The 17,296-nt window shown below is 42.8% G+C and overlaps 1 protein-coding gene across 1 annotated transcript; it reads left to right on the top strand.

The window, feature by feature from the left end:
- The first annotated feature begins 4,605 nt into the window (after positions 1 to 4,605).
- LOC133832987 (alpha-amylase 3, chloroplastic-like) lies at positions 4,606 to 6,371 on the top strand. Its single transcript, XM_062263255.1, has 7 exons — positions 4,606 to 4,695; positions 4,996 to 5,050; positions 5,112 to 5,209; positions 5,303 to 5,347; positions 5,602 to 5,707; positions 5,979 to 6,105; positions 6,323 to 6,371. The coding sequence occupies exons 1-7, from the start codon at positions 4,606 to 4,608 to the stop codon at positions 6,369 to 6,371; spliced, it is 570 nt and encodes a 189-aa protein (XP_062119239.1).
- Positions 6,372 to 17,296: the final 10,925 nt, after the last annotated feature.

The following is a 17,296-nucleotide window of genomic DNA, read 5'->3' as shown; positions in this document are numbered from 1 at the left end:
GAGCCGCGGCATGCTCCTTAGGGTCGCAGTGCGCTGAGGGCATCCTCTGCCATTTGGGGAACATGGGCCGGGGCGCAAGCTAAGGCATGCCGCGGTGCTTGGGCAGAAACCAAAGGCTCCCAAGCCTCTTCGCACACACGGGTCTCGCCACCTGAAGAACAGGGTCGTGGCACGAGCCCCGAAACCTAGAAACTCCACCATTTTTATTACGCTTTCCTCAGCCTAACTTCACCAATTTCTACCTAAACTTGCCCCAAAATCATAATTATATCACAATTTTATAACAACACGATATAACCAGCATGTAACCATTAAAACTAAGTTAAAACCTCAGCACAATCTGGAATCTCAATCTTTAAGTTTAAAACTCTAGAGCATCCAAGATAAACAGATCAAAGCTTAATCAAAATAGAATTAAACTTGCCTCCACAAGGATCATGACCCCTGAGCTACTCCTCATCAATTCTAGTTTGTTTTCCCAAGTCCCAGCCTTGATTTTCAGTCAATTCCTCAAGGAATTTCCCTTCGTTCCAAGCACACCGAAGAGAGAGGGAGAGAAACATGTAGGGAGTGAGAGAAAGATAAGGCTGAGATGTTCTATTTCTTATAAATGTTTTCCCTAGGCTCTACACAACTTAGAACAAATGAGTCACTCTAAGGTTGGGTCTATCTCTTGGCCAAAGGACCAAAATGCCCCCAAGTCCATCTTTAATGTCTTAATGCCACCAAGGGAAATCCCATAATTTTCCACATCCCGCTAATTCCTCGAGTGTTCCTAACAAATTCCCATTTAATTCCGACATACCCAAATAATTTCTAATAATTACCCGTTACTCGGAAAACCCCAGGCACATGCAAAGTTATCAAAATACCCCTAGGCTAACTCAAGCTGGGTATCTAACCCCGTTATGACTATTCTGCTAATCTTCTCCCTAGGATCGTCTCGGTCCACACATCTCAAATATATCCTCGTAACACTGGGTCTTACTCATAACATATGCATAATTACATTTATGCCTTCAATGGGCCAAAATTACAAACACGCCCATATTCACAAAAATGGGCCCACATGCATATTTAATAGACACAAACATGCATGTCTCACATTACCACATAATTTATTTATAACATGTCATCACGTATAAAATCCATTACTTGCTCATAAAATCCTAATTAGGCCCTCCAGGCACTGTAGTCAAGGCACTCAGCCTTAATATCAAATTCGAAACGTTACAACTATCCCCTCCTTATCATAATTTCGTCCTCGAAATTTATTCAAATACCTCGGGATGCCAATCCCACAAACCTGACTATAATCCCAGAATCAGGTCCTTTACTTTTTCACTACTTGCAACACGTTCATAAGTATGATAGTCTTAATCTGTAAGACTTCCTCTCTTTTATCCAAAATTCCACTGGCTTTTCCTTACACAGTAAGTTCCACTAAATTTCCAGGGTCTCCTCACCCAATCGGGGGTTGTACTCATCACCCCTTTCTTCAACATTGGCACTAGTAAGCCCCTTGTAAGCCTCTATCCATACTGAGGTAAGACCAAACTATAGGCCCCCGGTCTAATCCATATTAGGACCTCACAAATATACTAAATCTAGAGTCAAACTTCTCTCTCCTTTTCGATCCATCATATCCTTGCTAGCTCATAACACACGACGAACACAAAGCCCTCAATCCTGGAACTCCACGTTCCTATATCTAGACTTGCAAACTCTTATGTCCTTGTAATAATGCAGACACTCCTGCCTTAACGATCCTTAATAATTTCACTGGTTTTTAGAGCCATTTGTAAACTAGGATACTTCCTATCCCTCGGTTCATTTTCTGGAATAAGCACTTCTCATTCCCTGTCTCACATTATCCTACTCAGATCCTTTTTCCAGAACCTAGGAGTCCATGGGTCCCAATTTGACACTTTCAACCTCGGTGTCCAATGGAAATGTATGGTCTCCTTTCGTACCCATTCCCTCTAGTGATATATCACTCACACCAATCATGGTGTGTCAACCCAATAGGTCAAATCACAACTTTTTCTTCCATTAATCTCAACTATAATCGAAGGTAGTCCACCTCTAAGGTTTATAATCATATTCCTTTACTAACTCCATGATACACTGAAGTTGTAATAGCCCTCATGGCCTCTGATTATCATCTCTTATCTACTAAATGATTAGGTCGTGTGCCTCCCGATATACAAATTGTAGTATCAACATCCACTCAAACTTCCTGGATGAAATAACCGTAAGGGGTGATTTAAGGTTCATCCTGCATCTTCCCCTCAATGCCAGTATCCTTCGGATCACCCATTTGATCTACATATCTTAACCCATCTATTCTAAAGTGGTAGGATTCTTAACCTTTCCGACAAAATCTTCTTCCTGTGTTTCACTGTTCATTCATAAGAATATATCCGCCAATTATCAATCATAGGTTTCAAACCAAACCCAGTCAATGCTTCATTCTAATTGTGGCTAACTGGCATTACTATCAACGCATCATTTAAAGTAGATGTAACGACCTAAAATCACTAATAAGGCTTAAGGGCCTTGATTAGTGTGTCGGGAGGGCATAACTAGATTATGTGTGATTGAAATGATTAAATGCATGATTATGTGATAAGCATGCTTATATGATTATTTGTATATATGAGATGCATGATTTTGAGTATTAGTATGTATGTAGGCCCTGATTAGATTATAAGGGCATATTGGTAATTTTGGCCCGTTGAGGGCATAAATGTAATTATTTGTTATAAATTTTTGAGAACGTATTATTATGTGGCTATACTTGCAGCTTGCGGCTCGAGGCGATCCTAGTGAGCGGTTTAGCGAAAAAGTCACGGTAGGAATTGTAAATGTGGAAATTTTTCCTTGTGAATTCTATTCACGAGTGAAGCTCTATACTACGATACATCCTAAAAGGGCGTCACATGATGGTGATAAGAGAGTCACCCTCACTAGGCGAGGGCCTTCGACCGCTTGCCAATCCAAACGTCACCCTCGCTATGCGAGGGTCCCCAGCTGGTTGTCCGCGTGCGCCCCGTTCCATCAAGCATCAAGCCTCGCCTGCACTCATGAGAAGAAGGTCAGCCTCGCTACGCGAGGCACCCTCGCTATGCGAGGGTGAGGTTTTGGTTTGGCATCCATGCCCCTAGCCTCGTGACGCCTGCACCCGGGAAGAGGAGAGGCAACCTTGATATGCGAGGGTGCTGCCTTGTTGCGGCGCCCATACCCCGAGCCATGCCTACACCTGAGGGAAAAGGACCAGCCTCGCTACGCGAGGTACCTTCACTATGCGAGGGTGTGGCCTTGCTACGGTCCCCATGCTGCGAGCCTCGTGTCCATGTGACCTGCATAAGCCGGCCCTGACCCCTGGCGCCTTGGCTTCTCAGGACATGCATAGGTTGAAGCCTCCTTGACATAGGCATGGGGACCACTTGGAGGAACCTTATTGATATGACAAACGAACATGGGGCATTGAATGGGGATCGATGAGGACGACCAAGTACGGAACACGTGCGCTGACACGAGGCGTATGGTTGTGAAGAACAGAGGCACGACCCTGTGATATGCATCTGAGGAGTAGTGGCGATACAGACCTGTACGAAGAGTAGTGGTACCACTTGGACACCCCCAACCATACGCCAGAACCGACAGTACTATGTCCTAGGCCACAACTCTGACACCATCAGGGTAGACACCACTACTCCCTGAGCCACTACACTATCAGAGTACCTATGTACGTCCCTGTCGTTTGGGACTTATTTGTATCCAGGGCCAATAGAGCCCCCCTATAAATAGGCCCCAACCCCTCAGGCTAAGGGGTTGGAAAACTGAGTGTATGAAAGAGACTTAAGAAATATATGTTTCTGGTTTTCATTGTTGCCTGAGATTTCTTCTGCTGATTAGAGTTCCTTCTATCTAATTCAAAGCTTTCTATAATATAGAGATTGAAGTTTTCTAACCATCAATCGTTGACGAGTTCTTACCGTCAACAGTTTGGCGCCGTCTGTGGGAAAGTAAGCACCAAGCTACTATTCTGCCATTACTTCCGGCAATGAGAAATGCCAAGACGTTCGAAGCGACTCAGGGAGCCTCGAGAGGTAGAGGTCCACCTTACCGGAGTCCAGCTGAAGGCCTCCATAAAGGATCCACCTCCACCCCGAGACGTAGAGCCCCCAAGGCACTACAACAATTATGCCCATATATTACATTAAAAAATAGCATATTTTAATAAGTGCTATTGTCGCATGGTAATAGAAAAACACGGAAAATGGGCGGTAAATGAAATACACAGGCGCCAAATAAAACACAAAAGCAATAATCCCTAATTACTCTACACGCCTCCTCTGTTTCTCTCTCACACTCAGTAGCTCTCTCTCTCACTCGTTCAATGTTTCTTTCTTTCTCTCTGTTTGTTGCAGGTGTGTAACAAGGTGATGGGGCCAGCGGCTTCGGTCGTGTGACAGGGAGGCTCAACTCTTGGATCTACAGCGTGGCTGACTCGTGGGTGTGACGGTGCTTGCGGCGGTGGGTCTACGGCGTGGCGTGGCTCGACTCGTGGGTCTACCATGGAGATTGACTTCCAAAGCAATGGTCCAGCAGGCTGTACAGGGAGGAGCTCCAGCTGCTTACGCCCAAGAAATGGAGAGGCTAACCGCTAAAGAATCCCTTCTTCTTGCTGTGAGTCTCAAGTTTTAAGAATTTGTGTATTGTAGTTGAAATGTGCTTTCCTTTTTGACATATATGAACTTGTTGCAGGAACATCTAAAGGAGATGAAACTGTTTAGTGATTTTCCTCTTCTTGTGGATTTACAATCTCTTTTATTTTAGCATTAGTATGTTATTGTTGGCCACTTGACCCACACATCCTGTTTATGTGTTTTGGATATATGAATATTTATTTCTCTCAAAAAGGAAAGTCTATTGGTGTACGTTTCAAGATAGAACTTTTTAATTTTTTATTATTATTATTTTGCGTAGTATTTTGATCTGTTAATCTTCACCGATTTAGACTCTTTAGATATATCTATATACCGTAATTTTTATATATATATTTTATAGCAGACAGCAGATATTGATTTTCTAATGATATGCAGGTTATATGCCTTCGGATCTGTACAATTTAAACTCAGCATATGGTTCTGAGGAGGAACTTAAACACTGCATTGAAGAAATGCATTCTCAAGACCTTTTGGTATGTTTGTGATTTTTTTAATTTGAAGTTGAGTTTTGGATGTTAAATTTGGTTTTAAAACCTGGTGCTATGTCTGTATTTCTATGAATATAGGCCTTGGGAGATGTTGTGCTGAATCATCGGTGTGCACATAAACAGGTTAGACATTGTTATACAAATTCTTCTTTTTTTTTCAAATTATTCTGAGTGCGAATATATTTATCATTTCGAAGAACCTATGAGAATGGTGGCTTGTCATATGTGGTAAACTAATATAAAAAATTTATTTTTATCATATTTATTGTTACGATCAAGTGATAATATAGTTACTTAATCAGAAGTATTTTAGGTTCCATTTAAGAATGTTTTTGAGGCCTCTATTACAGAATATATATATGTATTGCTATTTTCAGAGCCCAAATGGTGTTTGGAACATTTTTGGTGGCAAGCTTTCTTGGGGCCCTGAGGCAATTGTTTGCGATGATCCAAATTTTCAAGGTCGTGGAAACCCTTCTAGTGGTACCTTTTCATTCAATTGTTTATTGATGTAGTAATTATAAGTGCTTGACATAGAATGCCTTGCAGTAGCATGCATGTGGATATTTACATGCATACATATGCATGTGTATATGTCTAAATGTTAATGTTCGATAGATGAAAATGTCAATATGTCATTATTAATTTTAATAATTAAGCTGGAAATGATTAACATGTTATAATAGTTTTGATGATTAAGCTGGAAAATGAGAGAGCATTCTATCTTACTTAGTTGCTCTTAATTTTTGCATAGGTGATATATTCCATGCTGCACCAAACATCGATCATTCCCAGGAGTTTGTAAGAAAAGATATAAAAGAGTGGTTAAATTGGCTTCGAAATTACATTGGTTATGATGGGTGGCGCCTTGACTCTGTGAGGTAAAGTATTTCTCAACTTTTTCAGCTTTACATGTGTTTCAAACACTTCTTGCTGATTTTTGTGCTAGGATTGCTTATTCATAGATCACAATGATAAAGATGGATGGAAAGCAATGTATATGAGATTAGATCCTCATCACCATTCATTTAAAAATAAAAATAAAAATAAAAATTCTGTTTGTATTGTTGAGAGCACTGTGTGCTTGTGCATTTACAGGTCATCAGTGACTTTTACAATAAATGAACATCATTCTTTCCATCATTGAGATCTATCCCATTTTTGTCTTTTTGAGTCAAAGATGCTGATATTGATATGAATGAAGCATAAATTTATAAAGTCATGTCTTTAGACGGCTCTGCTAAGGACATTAATATTCTATATGCTCCAGTCAATTTCATTTGTTTAGTATTGTACTCAACTTTTCTGACTGAACATGCCATCTAAATGTAACATGTGTCACCTTGACGTTCAAAGGAGACTAATTTAAGAGGTATCACAGTGACTTCTGTCAACTGCAGATTACACTAATTGGAATGATAGGATGTTTGGAAAAGTTTTGAATGGTTCTAAAAATTCAGTTCAAATTTGATCAAATTTGGCCACAGAGCATGGGCTCCCTAATTTTGTGGCGGACTCTTATTGTTCAAATGCTGTCATTTTTTTGTGTAAGAAAGATTATGTTCCTTACTGATTTATTAGATAGTGTGATTCTCCCTTATACCTAGGACTGATTGGGTTTTTGGGTTTCAGATTGTTTAGCAAATGTTCAAAGCATGTTCTTCCTCTTAAAGAAAAAAATAAATTAGTTATCTTCTTCTTCTTCTTCTAAAACTGATATATTAACTATACAGTGGAGCAGGACCTTTGTGTTGCTCAGACCCTCTAATCCTTGATCCACACAGTGGAGCAGGCCATGTCGAGAAACTTGGTGGCCTTCCCACCTATGTCATCGGTTCTCCCTACTCTAAGCATGCTGCTGTTCTTATTTCTGATGTATATGGTAATTTTATCATTATTTTGTTCTTATTTAAGCTTTATATTATATTGGGTTCTTACTAATTTGATCACTTGCCCTGGCTTGAAATTATGTGTCACTACTGTTCTTTTGGATAAATTTTTCATTTTGTTTGATAAATTTTTCACTACTCTTATTGTTATCACTGTATCGTGTGATGTACTGATTAAATTGATGGGATCAGAATGCTTTGTTAATTTACAATATTTGATTAGAAGGAAAATTTTACGTAAAGGACCATCCAAGTTCACTGTTTTTTTCTTACTAGCTCTCCATCTATCTATAATATTTGGGAACCATAAAACTATAACAATTGTTATTTAGGTACTTAGCGGCACAAACCAACCATTTGAGTTACCTCTCATGGATTCGTTAAGACTCGCTATTAAGCACTTGCATGACAGTTTTTTTTTCTTTTTTGTTTGAGAAAAATAAGTTGTGATTTGTATTAATGATGTTGTGTGCCCTCTTGAAAACTAATACAAGCTTCTGCCTATTGTAAAGGAAAGTGGCCGACAAAGTCGCAGCTGCTGGATTCTTTGTGGCCGTTCCTGACTTCTTGAAGGGGGATCCTTTTGTTCGTGCAGATACTAAAAGGCCTATGAGCGTTTGGATTAAAGATCATAGCACGGTTGGTTCTAGTGTTTTGATTCATACTTGATAGTCCTTAATATTAGTAATAGATACTTAAGATTGTTTCTGGTGAGTTAGTTGAAAGTTTTCATGTTGTGGGCTCTGCAAAATTAATTCTAGATTCAGCTAAGCCAACAGTTGCTATTTTAGCATCTTAATCTTTCCTAACTGTCAAGTTAATTTAACTTCTGGAAGCATTTGTTGTACTCTAGTATTAAAACTCTCTTAGACTTGTTCTGAAACCTTTTGCTTGTTCCAATAGGACGAGGGATTTGAATTTGCGAAAGTAGTGATTAAGGATTTGAAAAATAGAGGGTATCCTGCAATAGGTGATGCAGGCTTTTGTTGGGGTGGTAAGTTTGTTGACATACTTCTTTGTTTTCCATTATGGTATCTAGATGACATTTTGGCAAATTCGACAATAACTTGTGAACAAATTCAATCACGAGCAGTGACTGACTTTGTTAGTTCAAACCATATATCTAGTTGTTACTTACGCTAAGCTGATCAAGATTTGTTCTGTTCTCAGCCAAGGCTGCAATTCAACTCGCAAAGTGCGACTCTATTAAGGCTGCTGCCCTCTTACATCAATCTTATGTCACTGTGGATGACATCAAAGGTACTACATAGTGATATACAAAGTGATATGATACTTTGAAACAACTACAAATTATAAGATAACTTTTAGTTCAAACGCTTGTGTATTTCACTTCACCAAAACTCCATTTTTTGCATTTTATGTTAAACTTGACTCATTCTTTCTCAACTCAAAAATATTAATCCATGATTCAAATACTTTCAGAGGTCAAAAATATATAATTTGTTCATGAAATTTTTTAAAAATCATGCTTTAAAGTTTAATTAAGTGCTTGTTCTCTTTGTTTAATTAACCTTGTTCAATCCCCAAATAACATTCAGCCATTTACTACAATTCAGAGTTGTTTAAGTTCTTGGCACAATGTTCCAGTGATATTTCATTATAAGTGTGTAAAAATTATAGTATAGCATTCATTCATTACCTGAGCTAAATACATGTTAGTTTGGATTCCAAGTGGGTTAATGAAATCTTTTACAGGTCTTTGTTAAGCTGTGCAAAATAGCTAGTGGTATGAGGTTCATCTCATCTGATGTTCATGCATATCTATGTAATAATCTATTTGGTTTTAAGGGAAATAATATGTGTCTAATGTCCATATGTACTGTTTTAGGTTCAGATCACTTCCAGGACTTGTCAACCAGACCCAAAGGGATATCATAGAATGTGAGAATTTTGTCTTCTGGACAAGTGCACAAAGAATGATGACTTGAAGGATGGAGCAAGTTTCATGCATGGTTTACTTTTGTGTATCTTGTAATGTTTTTGTTTTTCATTTTTGAAGTAAAAAATGTTCAAGAAACTTTATTATGTTATGCTTTCAAACTTAAGTTAGAACTAAGATCTCATGAAGTAGACATATTCATGGTTTGAATTAGTTATTGTTTAATGTAATACTTATGGTTTATCAATATATTGAGAATTACATTTTATGATTAATTTTGAATTTTTTTTTATCAAAATACAATAATGAAAATCTTTTAATTAAAAAAAAAAAACCATATAAGTATACTTATCAAAATAAAATTTAAAATTTTATTACTAATGTTATGATTTAAAAACATATTATAAGCGTAAAAAATCGTTATGGTTTATATAATATAACAAATTAAAAATGTTATCAAAATAATCAAATGTAATAGTTGAAAAGTGTTATGAAAAAAGTACAAGATTAAACTTCAAATTTATAACCAAAAACTCTATCTAAATGTTATTATTTGAATATTATAGCCCCTAAAAATGTGTTATTGAATAATTTAAGATAACACCGAACATAACATTCAAAAACTGTTATAGAAAAGACTAGACTTTTAATAACAGGGGCTATGTTAGCATTTTCAGAAGTGCTATCAATAGTCCTGGTTAGCAGTTTTTAAGTGTTATGAATACTGTTTTTTCTTGTAGTGAGGGACCCTGAGGTTCACAAGAATGACAGGGAGGCCTCGTCACCGGTCATCCCGCCCGGTGAAAATCCTCCAAGGACAACTACTGCACCACCCGGGAATGCCAACGAGTTCCCTCCTCCCAAACTACCACAGGTACCGAACTCCGGCCAGCAAGACCCGGACCCCTCGATGCGTAGAAACGATAAGCAACCCCGGGTCCATTCTGTGTGCTCGAGTTCCAAATCTCGTTTCTATGAAGAGGAGATTCGTGAACTGCACCGTAAAAACCAAAGACTGGAGACTACCCTGGAGAACATGCAAGAGGTGCTGAATGGCCAATTGCAAGGTAAGTCGAACGTGACCCTGCCCAAGAGGAAAGAGAAGGGTCGGGAAACCACTATCCCAGTAGACGACGGGAGGACCAGACACTCCACCAATAACACCCCCAGGGAGAAGCCGCATGAGCGTCCCGGACCGTCGAGGCCACCCCAGGGGCCAAGGCAAGGGAACAATGGTGGCTCTCGCAACGACATCGAGGTCACCTCAAAGAGGACGCCCTCGGATCTACGAGAGGAGCTCAACAAGAAGAGGGCGGATAAGAGGAGTACCCCTCCTACTGTCCCCCGGGACGGCGAAGGAAAGGCAGGTGTCAACTCGTCCATGTTGAGAGACTCCCTGAAGAAGAGGAGGCAGGACCTCGATACAGAGATGAAGAGCCTGCGGAGTAATATTGTCACCGCGTCCGGAGGGCAAAGCCTTGAGGAGGAGTTCGACTATGAATCACCCTTCACCAAAGAGATCCAAGCCATCCGACTCCCAGCCAACTTCAAGGAGCGTCATATGACCCCGTATGAAGGAAGCACCGACCCCAAATACCACCTAGATGCATTCAATGACTTGATGAAGTTAAGGGGGATAAGTAGCGGGGCTAGATGCCACTGTTTCTCAGTCACGCTGAAAGGACCCGCATACAAATGGTTTAAGAGACTTCGACCGGGATCCGTCAGGTCTTGGCAACAGTTTTCAGATGAGTTTCTCCAACAACATCATGTCGTGCGTGATTATACTATGTTGGGCACCAGCCTCGCCAATGTAAAACAAGGCGAAAATGAGAGTCTAAAAAGCTACATCCACAGGTTCAACATGGAAGCAGCCAAAGTGGGGAGCTTGACCCGCAGAGAGTTAAAAATGGCCATCACTGCCGGGGTGCTTCCGGGAAGCAAATTGTGGGATAATATGCTCAAAAGCGAAGTCACAGACCTAGATGACTTCTACGAGAGAGCGCAGAATTATATTCGTGTAGAGGATGGCCACGCGAACTTAAAGGCGGGAAAGTGTGAGTCCTTTGCAAAGCCCCCAACTAATGAAGGGTCGAATGGTGCAAAGAAGAAGAGGGCGTACGAAGGGCCGAGGGATGATCAACATAGAAAGCCCAAGCGGGGAAGCGACCCTAGGCAAACGGCTTATACCTTCTATACGGACCTGACGGATACAAGGGAGCATATCTACCTCACCAACGAGAGGCGGGTTCCCTTCAAGAAGCCCCCACCAATGAGGAAGGATCGGTCCCAGAGGGATCCCAATAGATACTGTCAATACCACAAGGATATTGGTCACACCACAACAGAGTGTATTCATTTGAAAGAAGAAATTAAGGAGCTCATCCGCAGGGGGCACCTAGGCCGATATGTCAGGAGAGAAAGGCCGAAGTCGGAGGACGAACCAGTAATATCTAAGACACAAAGAGAAGCTCCGGAGATCTAGGGAGAAGTGAGAACTATTTTTGGAGGTCCGGGGCTTAGGGGAGACTCCCGGAAAGGACGAGATAGGTACGCTAGAGAAGTCAGGCGAAGTCCACCACCCTGTGTCATGAGTCTGGAACAGCGCCCCCCGAAAAGCTTTAAAGGAGAAAATGACTCAATCACTTTTACAGAGGAGGATGCACGAGGGGTGCACTTTCCCCATAATTATCCTTTGGTGTTTACAATCCAGTTGGCCAACCTGCGGGTGCGTCGAGTCCTCGTAGACAATGGAAGTTCCATAGATATCTTATATCGCCCCGCCTTGGAGAAGATGGGCTTGGGCATCAGGCACTTAAAGCCTTGTCAATCCTCCTTATATGGGTTCGCGGGGGACTCGATACAACCTTTAGGGGTGATCGAATTAGCATTCACCATGGGAGAACAACCCTGACAGACCACAATCATGGCAAACTTCGTCATAGTAGATTGTGCTTCGGCTTTCAATGCGGTATTGGGGAGGCCATCCCTAAGAGAATTGAAAGCAATCACTTCAATATATCACCTCACCGTCAAGTTCCCAACTCTTGGTGGGATAGCAGGCATGAAGGGAGAACAAAGAGAGGCTAGAGAGTGTTATAACACCACCCTTCACACTTCTGCGAAACTGCGAGAACCAATGGCGATGGTGGTGCATGGGGGCACAGACCCACAGGAACTAGACCCCAGAATCGTGAAGGGCCCAACCGAGTAAGACTAGAAGTAAGACTCCCACGCCTGATGCAGGTAGTAGCTGTGTTTAGTTTGTTGCAGGTTATGCTATTTTAGTAGACGAGAATCAAAGAGGTTACCTAGATAACCTCCCAAGTAGATGTAAGCCTTTTATCTATTTATATATCGTTGTAATCTGACTACTATGAATGAAACTGTTTTCCACTTCGTATGTTATTTACTTCTTTGTGCAAGCATCAACTAAAGTCCCCGCCAAGATAAATCTCACCACGTACTTGGGGGGGTAGGACGACAAAAGTAAACAAAAAAAAATCTCTTATATTCAAAAGGATTAGCTACCCTTATGAATATCAAGGGAGCAGTTTAAAAGGATAACCTCCAACGAAAGGTCGACACCCCAAGAGGTGAGGTTGTAAGGAGGGAATCACCCAATAAGTCTAGATCGACCATTAAGCCGGCTAGCCCAAAAAGGGTCTTACAAGGGACCCTTGGAAAAAAAATAGTACTATGTATAAGGACGAGAAGGACGCTTCTCGCAAAAAAGTAATAAGCGCGCGCAAAGAACATAAAAGGACCCCAACAACCCAACGGGTTAACGTGTCCTTACAAGTATAATCAAGGTGCACCAGAAAGATTATCTTCATCAAATCAAAGAAAAACATATAGCCCACAAACAACAGTAATAAGAGGGACTTGCCAGAGCCCCTTAAGTTTGATAAAAAAAAAAGAAAGAGAAAAAGAGAAGAAGTGGTGCGAGGGATTACACAGCCAAAGCATACATAGACTGAGTACAAGGGGACCTACAAATCTCCACCTCGACCCTGCCACTCAGAAATCCTCTCGACGGCATAGTCCCCAAAAGAAGATAAGTAAACGGCGGGGTTAGTCCTCCAGACAGCATGCAACGTTTTCTCGATTATGCGATCCTCAACGGTCATAAGCTCAGCTTCGAGCACAACAATCCTCCCGTTCAGAGTTTGGATGGTAGCCTCCAACTGAATGTTGGCATGAGAGGTTGATGTAGCCCGGGGCAAGGCGGTATCCCTCTGGCATACCGCCTCGGCCAGTTGACTTGACAAGGCATCCTTTGCAGTCTGAGCCACCGATAGGTTCCCCAGTGCCTCCTCAAGCTCGTGTTGCAACCGTTGGGCCGATGAAGAGTGGGAGGCGAGCAGTCGATGGTTCAAAATGGAAGCCTGAGTGAGGGCGAGGATATAAAGCAAAGCCTCGAGGGTTAGACTATATACCAGAAATAATATAAAAGTATATATATGGCCAGCATAAATGAATAAATCAAGTATCGCGACAGTTACCTGCAGGGACGCTCGCATGTAGGCATTCTCTAGCTGAGCCTCAGGGACATCGTGCAGCGTCCCCCATTCACCTTTGGGAAATTTTCCCAAGTGATGGCTCATGGCTTCCCTATATTGGCTCGCCAGAGGATGATCTTCAGGAATAGAAACATGAGCTGGGCCGGGAGGGGCGTGAGTACCTGCCGAGGCCCGCTTTGGCAAGGAGGGGGACCGAGAAGGCCCCGACCCATCTGCAGTGGTGCGGGGAGCGGAAGAGTGCGGAGTCATTTCCTAGGGTAAGGAGACGCCTATGGATGCCCACCTAGGATGCCTCCTCGGGGGTGAAGGAGCCCCATCAAAAGAAGGAATGACAAAATTCCTCCTAGGCACGGAGGGGCAAGGGGCAGGGGCATCGAAGGAAAACTCGCCGCCAGGCGTTAACGGCGACATCCGAGAGGTAGCACCGCCGATATGACAGTCATCGGCTACACCCTTAGCCTTGCCAGAAACAGAGTACAAGCAGGAGTAGTTCTCAGACACCACGGTCTGCTCAACGTCCATATGGTCACCCGGGGAGTAGACATAATCCCTATCGGCTGCTTCATCATAATTCCTTTCATCGTGACCATATACCCACGGACTCTCAAGTACGGGTGCCGCTGGGGGTGGATCAACAGAGTCGGGTGACGTAAGGCCTGGACCCGCAGGGATGGGTGGCGCGCGGTCAAGTGACGCCGGGCGTGGATCCTCAGATTCAGGGGAAATGGAGCATAAGGTAACTTTCTGGTCCGGGGTCAGCAGCCCGTACAAGTGGAGATTGTTCTCTGTGAAAAGGGTGTTAGCGTGCTTGCATGCCTTCGACATGGCCAGGATTTTTATTACTCGGTCATGAGCCGACCATTTCAAGTCGGAACCAACAACCCCTAAGAGACCTGCCATCAAACGAAAGGAAATAACCACAGTCAAAAGAACTATAAAAAAAAAAAAAAGAATTCGAATAATAAGAGAAATTTATGATATATGGGATCAAGATGAGGATAGCCTTACGTGGGGTGTTGAAGCTAGAGTATCGGGTCTGCCCACTATAAGTATAGAAGTAGTCTGACTTCCACGCCCCCCTATTGGAAATAGATCCCTCCAAGAGGGAACTCCCTTTAAGGGTCGCGGCTTTCTGGAGTTGGTAGAACCCGGGGGCCGATGTGTTCTCCCTCAGGGTGAAGAAGTAATGAACCTCGCTTGTCGAAGGCCCCCTAGAGTACACCTAATGGTACAACACATATAGACAGCTGAGCATCACCCAGGAGTTGGGGGACAATTGTAGTGGCGCCAATTCAAAGCAGTCCAGCACTTTGATGAAGAAAGAGTGGAGTGGCAGAGCTCCACCAGATCGGATTATGGAATCGCCGAATGCTATGACCCCCTTTGGCAGTGCGGACGCGCGTTCCTTGCGCTCTGGTATAACAAACTTGAGGTTCAAGGGTAACTTATGGGCTTTCAGCATGTTGCCCAGTTTCTTCAGGGTAACGGTAGACCTGCCAGTTTCATCAGAAGTGTCCAAGGCTCTCTTCGACATCTCGGGTACCTGGACAAAAATAGGCAGTTTATGAGCAACAGACTTTCTTAGGGTCCTAGAAGATCCCCCATATGTCCTATGTCTACCAGCTCTTTGCTTGACCCTAGGGCGCAAGACATGGGATAGGAGAGGGAGCGCGGGCGGCACCATGGAAAGGAACTCTGGTTCAACCAATTCACGACTACCGCCTTCAAAAGAAGAATCCCCATAATCGGGAGACTCGTCATGACAAAAGGAAAAAGGCTCAGGGGGAAAGTTTTCTTCTAGGCAAGCAATTTCGAAAAGGCAATCCTGGAAGATTGATTGTAGTTGAGCAATGTATGTCGCTTGTCGAGGGGAGAGATCAGAACCCGCGTCCCTGGGATGGGATTCTAGCTCCCTCTCCAGACAGTATGCCTTATGTCTGAGGTAAGATAGTCTCCTGAGGTAGAGCGCCCGCACACCCCCGCGGTTAGAGGGTTTACGTGCGTCGACCCCCGAGTCGGAGGAGGACAACTCAATAAATTCAACATTAGACGGACCTTCGGGACATCGCCTAGACGCCATGGACAAGCTAAGACTTGAGGACGTGTACGCATAAGGGCGACTCTATATCTACAACACGAGTGTGAGGGTATAAGAAAAGGGCCTGTGTATGGGTACTGGAAAGGTTATGCGAGGAAAATGTTAAACCCTGAAGAATGAGTGTCGTGCAACCATCAATTCTACCCTCGTGTAATCATTTCAAAACAAAAAGGAGAAGAGATGAAGGGGACATACCTGTGGAAATACGGAGCTGAGGCAGCGCAAGGGTAGACTTGCGAAGGAGCAGGAGCAAGACCGTTGGAGCAAGGGAATACCCAGCGTCACCACGAAGCTAGAGAAGAAAAGGAAACAAAACAAAAAAGGAGAAAAAGAAAATGAATAACGAAAAAAAAAGGAAAGGGTACCTCAAGAATGCTTTGGAGGAGGATAGAACCCTTGAACTCTTGAAAATAAGTTGGAGAGCATGCCACTAGGCTAGGCAAGTCTTGGTGTAGAGAAGTGGTTTCAAGCCTTGGAGTATTTATAGGGAAAGTTAATGCTCCCTAGCCATTGGATCTATTTCCCTATGAATGGTGGAGATCAAGAGTATGGGTAACCTAGGGATCCGCGATGGAGGATGATTGGTCCTTATGCAATCTTAGGAACTTTCATGGATCCCCCAAGTGTTAGGTGGCTATTGTGTTTCTTTGAACACTAAAAAGAAACACAACTCCAAGCCTCACCTCGTGCTTCTTCGAGCGACGTTGGAAAATTTCCAAGGTTAAGCCCTACAAGGTTGGCCGTGCATGTCAAGCAAGAAAAATGGAGAAAGTTTACAAACACACTTGAAAGTGTACTTATAGACTCGAGGGAAGTGTAAATGTGGAAATTTTTCCTTGTGAATTCTATTCACGAGTGAAGCTCTATACTACGAGACATCCTAAAAGGGCGTCACATGATGGTGATAAGAGAGTCACCCTCACTAGGCGAGGGCCTTCGGCCGCTTGCCAATCCAAACGTCACCCTCGCTATGCGAGGGTCCCCAGCTGGTTGTTCGCGTGCGCCCCGTTCCATCAAGCATCAAGCCTCGCCTGCACTCGGGAGAAGAAGGTCAGCCTCGCTACGCGAGGGTGAGGTTTTGGTTTGGCATCCGTGCCCCTAGCCTCGCGACGCCTACACCCGAGGAGAGGAGAGGCAACCTCGCTATGCGAGGGTGCTGCCTTGTTGCGGCGGCCATACCCCGAGCCATGCTTACACCCGAGGGAAAAGGACCAGCCTCGCTACGCGAGGTACCTGTTAGAGAATATTATTATTGCTCAATGGAAATATGGAAAAACCAATTACAACTCTATGCAAAAATACAATGGACAAGATAATATTTATTAAATAAGTATTACAACTCAATTTCTCAAAATACAAGTAAATAAAAGGGTGTAGAAGAAGAAGATTACAAACTCAATACTATAACAATACAAGTAAATAAGAAGAACACAAGAATGAAAAACACAAACAAACTCTCACCAACCAAAGTGTAGAGTAGTGGGGATCACCAACTTGAACAAGGTTCAAGACCTTTGTCCAAAAGCTTATTTCCCCCTATTCTCTAAGCACTAAGGGATCTCTCTAGGAAATAGCTCTCTGGAATTATCAAGCCTTTTGGTGTATTTTTCAGCCAAGTGCTTTGTGGATGAAAAATGGTGTGTCTTACAAGTGAGCATTAGG

The sequence above is a fragment of the Humulus lupulus genome, chromosome 4 (assembly GCF_963169125.1).
Source record: "Humulus lupulus chromosome 4, drHumLupu1.1, whole genome shotgun sequence".
In the NCBI taxonomy this organism is placed as follows: domain Eukaryota; kingdom Viridiplantae; phylum Streptophyta; class Magnoliopsida; order Rosales; family Cannabaceae; genus Humulus; species Humulus lupulus.
The sequence above is the reverse complement of the archived record's forward strand: the minus strand, read 5'-3'. Positions and strand labels throughout refer to the sequence as shown.